The 8262-nt window shown below is 39.4% G+C and overlaps 1 protein-coding gene across 1 annotated transcript; it reads left to right on the top strand.

The window, feature by feature from the left end:
* The first annotated feature begins 6343 nt into the window (after nt 1-6343).
* On the top strand, nt 6344-7889 carry LOC114355207 (tubulin alpha-1 chain). The gene has a single exon (XM_028307917.1). It carries the CDS (start codon nt 6406-6408, stop codon nt 7756-7758), a length of 1353 nt encoding a protein of 450 aa, XP_028163718.1. The 5' UTR covers nt 6344-6405; the 3' UTR covers nt 7759-7889.
* The last annotated feature ends 373 nt before the right edge of the window (nt 7890-8262 follow it).

Below are 8262 nucleotides of genomic sequence, written 5' to 3'. Positions count from 1 at the left end.
AAAAAACTGTTAAAATCACGCGAGAAAAAAAATTGAAGCAGTTTTTAGGTCAAATTTCGAAAAAATCTGAAAAAAGTATAAACATTTACATATCTCCTAAACTATAAAACTTTAGCCATAGAATATAAAGTTCAATAATTAGCAAATGACCTCCTCTATACGCGTATTAGCTATGGCGGGTTCAGTTCCAGTCACCCTGTATAACCTATGCAGCATAATGTGGCTTTCTATTGGTGAAAGAATTATTAAAATCGGTTCAATAGATCCCGGAATTACCCCTTACAATTTAACAAATTACAAACAACAAACTTTACCTCTTTACTCGTATAATATTAGTATAGACTAGCTCATCGCGCATATGATGCATCAACGGTCTAACCTATGTTGGGAGTATACGCTGACAAACTTTCAGCTTTTATAAAATACGTAGGTCTGGTGCTCACCAGCTCTTATTCTTAAAGGAGTCTAAATTGCAAAAATAAATGACTTACGACGTTTCAATGGCCTCTTCCCGGCAGCCCGCAGAAACCTCGGCTCTTGAGCCCACAATAATAAAGCAATGTGATTTTAATTTGCACTACCTTCCATTTCAGAACTATCTCGGAAGAAATATTGGCTAAACTTTACTTAGCGAACTACTGGGCTATATTCGTCGTTTCCTTACTTTATCACTGCTTGAAACTTTGAGCCAAGCCCCGACTTTTGCTGTTCGGTGCTTGTTTTATTTCACTCCGTGGGTTCTGAGTTGCTACCTTTTATACAGGATTCTTCAATTTAAAGTGTTCGAAAGTTAGTATGAAATTGTGATGCGACAGCATTGATTTGTAGCGCTCAAAATTATCTTCCAAATACCGCTTCACTCTCACTCACCTATTCATAAATTCAAACTACTGGTTAAGAAAATCCCCCTTAAAAGTTACACCCTAGTTGAACTCTGGCATAAATTGTCATTTAGTATGGAAATGTTATTTTGTAGCCCAACGGTGAAGTGGTCGGACTGGCCGACTCGAGATCCGAGGAACGCGGGTTCGAATCCCACCGCCGCTCGACTATTGTGGTGAGCCCACTCGTAACACAAGCTTATTTAGCTTAACACGAGGGGCTAACGGGACTTAGTAATTTGTGCACTAAAAAGAAGAACGGTCACGCCCCATACAAAAAAAACCCAGACCCGACAGAAACGAGACACCTACCTCAATTTTTTTGTCATGTCTTAATTAGTTAAATTATATATTTTTTATATTCGAAATCTATGTATAACACCAAAATATTACCCTTTGTTTTTGTTCAGGCGTTATACAAAAACTAATGCAAAATGCCTATTTATCACCAAAATTGGTAAATGTATGTACCTAAATGTCTATTACAGCTGCTATGGAATGTATCTAGGTGACCTGGAGAAACAGCCGGATTATACAGGGTGGAAACGAGAAGTTACAAAATCCAAAAATTCAATGTTACCAGCTTCCATAATCTGTAACCTATTATTGGTACCATTTGAAAGAACTCGTGAAGCACTTTCAGAATCAGTAACTAGTTTTTCGATATCTTGTATAGTTTAGAAATAATCGTTTCCACCCTGTATAATCCGGCTGTATCTCCAGGTCACCTAAATACATTCCATAGCAGCTGTAATAGACATTTAGGTACATACATTTACCATTTTTGGTGATAAATAGGCATTTTGTATTAGTTTTTGTATAACGCTTGAACAAAAACAAAGGGTAATATTTTGGTGTAATACGAGTACTACCTACCTACATAGATTCCGAATATAAAAAATATATAATTTAACTATTAATAAGACATGACAAAAAAACTGAGGTATGTCTCTTTTCTGTCGGGCCTGGGTCACAGATGACCGGTCTTCTTTGCTAATAATCTTTAAAAAAAAGAAAAAAAATTGTGAGTAAAGGAAACAGATAATCTCCATAGGGCGGGCCTAGGGCCTGCCTCTATACCTTAGGGCACTTTCCCATAGAGGCATTCCGTTTATGCAGGGTACTGTTTTTTGCAGGATCCCGTTTAGCAGTATAGATACCTATTTGAATACTAAACATTCACACGAATATCCCGATTGCAGTGTCTCGCAAAAATCCGATCCGTTCGAATTTGGGATTCAGGTTTGTCATCAAACTGGACCAGTAAAAAAGAGTCCAGTTAATTGTTTACACGTTTTTGTTTTATTGTTATGTAATTATTTAAAACCATTATTATTTATTACCAACTAGCTGACCCGGCGAACTTCGTACCGCCTTAGCGTAGAGATTTTCTTAATATTTTTTTCCGTAAGAACCATCCTTGGACTTCCACAAACATTTAAAAAAAAGAATTATCGAAATCGGTTCAGCCGTTCACACGTGATGCCGTGACAACGCGAAACGGGTTTCATTTTTATATATATAGATCAATAATGTTATTGTTCGGAAAACTCGGAATAGCTTTCGTCTGACAGTGACAAGGGTTTTTTTTTTGTTTTGAAGTATTTTCTAACCTCTTAGAAAGTTATTAAAAGTCTTATTAAACTAAATTAAGACCTTTTTAACGATTGATAACGATGTTATCATGATGAGACATCGGTAAGGAACAAGTAGGTATTGTTTGATATAAGTGTTCCCACAATCAGTTTCCAGCATAATGTTTTTTGTAAACCGTACCGCGAAAAACCGTTCCTTCAAAGAACGGGATGCAGTCGTCTGCCCACAAAGCTGGATTGCCCATAGAGCCATTTCAAGGACACGGGTGAAAGTGAAATCATGTCTCGCGAGTTGATATTTAGAACGAGTAGTGCCATCTAGCGGAGGGTGTTGATACTACATTGTCCTTTCAGCCGTGTTTTCCGGATTTTGGTTACAATAATGTAATGGAAATGCACAGGATTTTTTGCCATGTTTTGTTAATGTTTATTTGTAACATCGTTCTAAAAATGTAGATGGCTATGTTCGAGAAGAAAAAAAATATAGGTAGGTACTATTATTGCTTTTTAGCAACTATTACGTAAAATGTTTTAATTGTAGTACTTAAAACTATTTGTAGCTTTTAGCATAGCATTATTTGAGATTTACATTTATGAAAACATTGTATCAGTGATTGATTATAATAAATTCAGACTGTTGAAAGCTAATGGAATGTTCCTACTCAGTATTTTTAATATTTTTTATTAAACACTTTTATACACGGGTGAATTTCAACAAGTTCATAAAAAAATTCATTTCCGTGGATTATTTAACATTAAGGCTGAGATGCACCACCTAAATTTAACGGTAACTATGACGATAACCGGTGCTTTTTGTATGGAGTTTGACAGATTTTTGACGTTTGTCAAAGTTAAAGTAAGATGGTGCAACCCACCCTAAGTTTTTTAAAGAAAAAACTCGCTATTATCTATCCCTTATTAGGGTAATTGCGCCGGTTTTCCGTCCAGCTCCTGTTTTCGTCCATTTGACCGACTTGCCACAAACAAATACGGAAAATTAGAATACAAACCTAACTTTTCGTGCAAGTTTGGACTTGTTACAATCTATAATATCTAAGTAACAGTTCTGCCTGCATGAAAATGTGATTTGACAAGTAATAACTCCAAAAAATCTACGGAAGTTGCTGCTGCACACAGGTGAATGGAAAACGTCGTCAAGTTAGAAAAAAAAACGTGCCGGTAGGGAACTTTTATGGTATGTTTAATTACTGTTTTAGCTACTTTACGTAATGTTTTTGGCATGTATGTCTAATTATTAGCATAATAAACACTATTTTAAGGGTTTATTAAAGTTTTTGTATAGAAATCTTAGATAATTAAGTGGACTAATACTAGCATAACAATTTTGCAAGATTTTGGTTTTCGTCCACGTGGACGGAAACCCTGACACCTAGTTAATATTTTTAATAATCATTTTACTTCAATGGACCTACAAAATACAATGTTTTTTCTTCCAATATGATCTTTATTGCTATTACATTAAACATTTTAGTTTACGTCCACTTTTTAACAGTGATAAACCCATAAAAACCGTTAAAAAGATGTGGACGAAAACAAAAAACAGCTTTAAACGTTGTTGTGTTTTCGTCCATGACGTCATGAGCAAGCACTGGGGTGGACGAAAACCAAAATTAGCTATTCCTGTAGATTAGTTTTCGTCCATTTGTCCTTCGACCTATTGCAATATTTTCCCAAATTTAGGTAAGAAACTTATTTAAATCTTTTTGATATCATTTGAAAGCTAACAAAATTACCTTTCAAATGATATACCACAATCCATAGTTACTGTATTGTAGAATTGGTTTTAAGTTAATAATTCAACTGCACCCTTTTTTCTACACAGTGGTCGAAAACTAGCGTACACTAGGACGAAAACTGATTTTTTTGGACGAAAACTAGTGAAATCGCCTCTTTTGCATAAAATATTTTTTATAAAAAAACCCGTGGTATTTACTTATTGTCATATAATATTAACGTAAAGTAGACTATATAAGGACTAAAATGACATATGATACATATGAGTAAGGGTATTTTAAGATATTCATTTCGCATCACAAAGTTGGCAACTCCAATGTTATGCATTTTCCGGATAAAAAAAGAATAGTAAACAGGAAAAGTTTGTTTTAAATAGAACCGATTTGAAAAAATCTCTCACCATTAAAATTCATTTTTTTTTCTGCTGAACATAGGCTGTATAAAATATTCTCAAAATAGTAAAAAACCTTTGATAATTTACTATTTGATAAAGAATTTACGTATTTATTATTGATTAGGACTAATGTACTTAGACTAGGTGGACCGACGATCTGGTGAAGGTCGCGGGAAGTACCTGGATGCAAGCGGCGCAGGACCGGTCTTTGTGGAAATCCTTGGGGGAGGCCTTTGTCCAGCAGTGGACGTCTTTCGGCTGAAACGAACGAACGAACGAACGAATGTATACCATTATTTATAATTATAGAGTCGGTGTTGGAAGATTTGAAGATTTTATAGTTTCTTTGGGCTGTCACTTGACAGCCTGGCACACTTTTACGATGGTGGATCAAAGTATTTTGGTTTGACTATAGAGCGTGAGAACACGCACACAGTCACAATTATTTTAGTGTGAATAAAAATAGCATCGAAATTACCTAAACTTGACATGCCACGCTAGACGTAAACGCTCTTAATATGAAACCTACTAAGTACGTTTGGCCCAGTTTGTGCAGACTGCTTCCAGTGCATCAAAGGAAGTTAATCAAAAAACTTCACAAGTTCCACCACCCCAAACCCCACTCCCCCACTGGTAGCATAGAACAGTTCCCGCCAACGTGTGTGGTAATGAGCATTTTTATACCTTGCTAGGTCGCTCGTTAGTTTAAGTGAATTTTCCTTACCTCTAGTTATCATTTTTAATTTATTTTGTCAAATAAGTTAAAAATGTAACAGTAATAAAGGCTTATTTTATTTTTTTATTTATCATAGGTCGCTCACCATTTATGTTACCAGTGATGACATATGGCTCCGAAACGTGGCCTCTCAGTATATGCCTCTTAAAGAAGCTCAAAGTTGCCCAGGGCTATGCTCGATGTTTCTTTAGACCATACGAGTGTGATTTAGATACACCTTGATGTATGAAATCTAAGTTTTAGATTTGAACGTCAACTCCCTGGCCAATCTGGCCATCCTGTACATATTTTATTATTTCACAGATCTACCGAATGTAGTAGATACAAAAGTTTAGTCGGCTAAGTTACACCTTTGTATGAGCTTTCAAACATTATGAGCTTAAAGCTATCGTAACTAGCACTGCGGAGTTTCAGATTAAAACACGCCGCTTTAATATTTTCAAAAATTCTCTTTCATAGTACCTGCATGAGGGCCTCGCCCCAATTTCCCTGGAATCGCAGAGGCTAGCAAGACACGCCTTAACAAATTAATAACTGGAGGAAGCCATGAAGTGAAACTCTTAATGAAAATGTCTACCGACTGATTACGTAATTAAAACATTAAAAAATCCTAACGAAGACGGAGACGCTGGACGGAATTCGTTTACTTATTTTGTGAAAAGAGTTTATTAAAATGTTGGTTTAATAACGACAGCGGTTCATTTAGAAATAGTTATAATTAGTCTTGCAGTCCCACTTCGATTTTAGGGGATATCATTTATTAAAGTAATACCTACTTAGGTACCTAAGTAGGTACTTACTTGTAAAATAATTATCTCAATCCCAATGCCAAACTGAATAAAAATGAAAACTTTTTTCAGACTCCGCGCAATTATGTCGCAAAACATCATACGTGAAAAATAAATTCAAATTTGAATTAAGACGATGGAACGCGGAACTCTCGAAGTTTTTGTTTTGCTCTCAGTTTGAAGTTTGTTGCTGCTCGAGTTGGATCGGCTCGTATTGTAGAGAAATATTTTATTTTTAAGTTCAGACAAGTGAAAAATGCGTGAGTGCATATCCATACACGGCGGACAGGCCGGCGTTCAAATCGGGAACGCGTGCTGGGAACTCTACTGCCTTGAGCATGGCATCCAGCCCGATGGACAGATGCCCTCGGACAAAACCGTCGGCGGCGGAGACGACTCCTTCAACACCTTCTTCAGTGAGACGGGAGCCGGCAAACATGTCCCCAGAGCTGTATTTATAGACCTAGAACCCACCGTAGTAGATGAAGTGCGCACTGGCACCTACCGTCAGCTCTTCCACCCGGAGCAGCTGATCACAGGCAAGGAAGACGCCGCAAACAACTATGCGAGAGGTCACTACACCATCGGAAAGGAAATCGTCGACCTCGTGCTCGACCGAGTTCGCAAACTCGCTGACCAGTGCACCGGCCTGCAGGGCTTCCTCATCTTCCACTCGTTCGGAGGTGGCACCGGCTCCGGCTTCGCCTCGCTGCTCATGGAGCGCCTCTCCGTGGACTACGGCAAGAAATCCAAATTGGAGTTCGCAATCTACCCCGCCCCGCAAATCTCCACTGCAGTGGTCGAGCCTTACAACTCTATCCTGACCACGCACACGACCTTGGAGCACTCCGACGCCGCGTTCATGGTCGACAACGAGGCCATCTATGACATCTGCAGACGTAACTTGGACATCGAGAGGCCGACGTACACTAACTTGAACAGACTGATCGGGCAAATTGTGTCTTCCATCACTGCCTCATTGAGATTCGACGGAGCCCTGAATGTGGACTTGACCGAGTTCCAAACGAACTTGGTGCCGTACCCTCGCATCCATTTCCCGCTGGTGACGTACGCGCCGGTGATTTCGGCGGAGAAGGCGTACCACGAGCAGCTGTCTGTGGCGGAGATCACGAACGCGTGCTTCGAGCCGGCGAACCAGATGGTGAAGTGTGACCCGAGGCACGGGAAGTACATGGCGTGCTGCATGCTGTACAGAGGCGACGTGGTGCCGAAGGACGTGAACGCGGCCATCGGGACTATTAAGACGAAGCGTACGATCCAGTTTGTGGACTGGTGCCCGACGGGTTTCAAGGTGGGGATCAACTACCAGCCGCCGACGGTGGTGCCGGGCGGCGACTTGGCGAAGGTGCAGCGAGCGGTGTGCATGCTGTCGAACACGACGGCGATCGCGGAGGCCTGGTCCCGGTTGAACCACAAGTTCGACTTGATGTACGCCAAGCGCGCGTTCGTCCACTGGTACGTGGGTGAGGGCATGGAGGAGGGAGAGTTCTCGGAGGCGCGCGAGGACCTGGCCGCGCTCGAGAAGGACTACGAGGAGGTCGGGATGGACTCCGGCGAGGGAGAGGGCGAGGGCGGCGAGGAATATTAACTTTACAATTTGTATGTTTTATTTTTAGGACTATTTTTCATTTCTCGTAGGTCTAAAATGTTGTTATTATTATTATGAATTTAATTATTCTGATTGTAATGTAGTTTGGTGGCTGCCAAATAAATTCTGAAAGTGACTTTTGCAATTTGGTTTTTTCTACACTTACCTCCTAAACCCTTCACAGTAGGCCAAATATTAAAACACTTCACACACATCCCCTAGTGTTTCCAGACAATTTGCTATCGATCGGTTTTAGACATTGCCCTCTTTTGCAAACTATGTAGGTAGGTATCGAATAGTATTGCCGTATTGCAATTGATTCTAAAGGTGAGTATAGACACGGTAATAATATCATACAGTATTGTAACTTCATATAAACCGACGAAACGCGAGCATTCCTTCGAATTTCAAATTTCGGTACGCGGTCGAAAGTAAAAGTTAGGGGTGTCGCGAATGTGCCGAACGGACGTCGATGGCCTAGTGTTGAAAATGACTAAGTTGATT

The sequence above is a fragment of the Ostrinia furnacalis genome, unplaced genomic scaffold (assembly GCF_004193835.3).
Source record: "Ostrinia furnacalis isolate ACB-3 unplaced genomic scaffold, ASM419383v2 OfSCF2357, whole genome shotgun sequence".
NCBI lineage: Eukaryota > Metazoa > Arthropoda > Insecta > Lepidoptera > Crambidae > Ostrinia > Ostrinia furnacalis.
The sequence above is the reverse complement of the archived record's forward strand: the minus strand, read 5'-3'. Positions and strand labels throughout refer to the sequence as shown.

Bases quoted from the DNA above. Each gene is read 5' to 3' on its own strand.
- LOC114355207 (XM_028307917.1), top strand. From the start codon at position 6,406: ATGCGTGAGTGCATATCCATACACGGCGGACAGGCCGGCGTTCAAATC.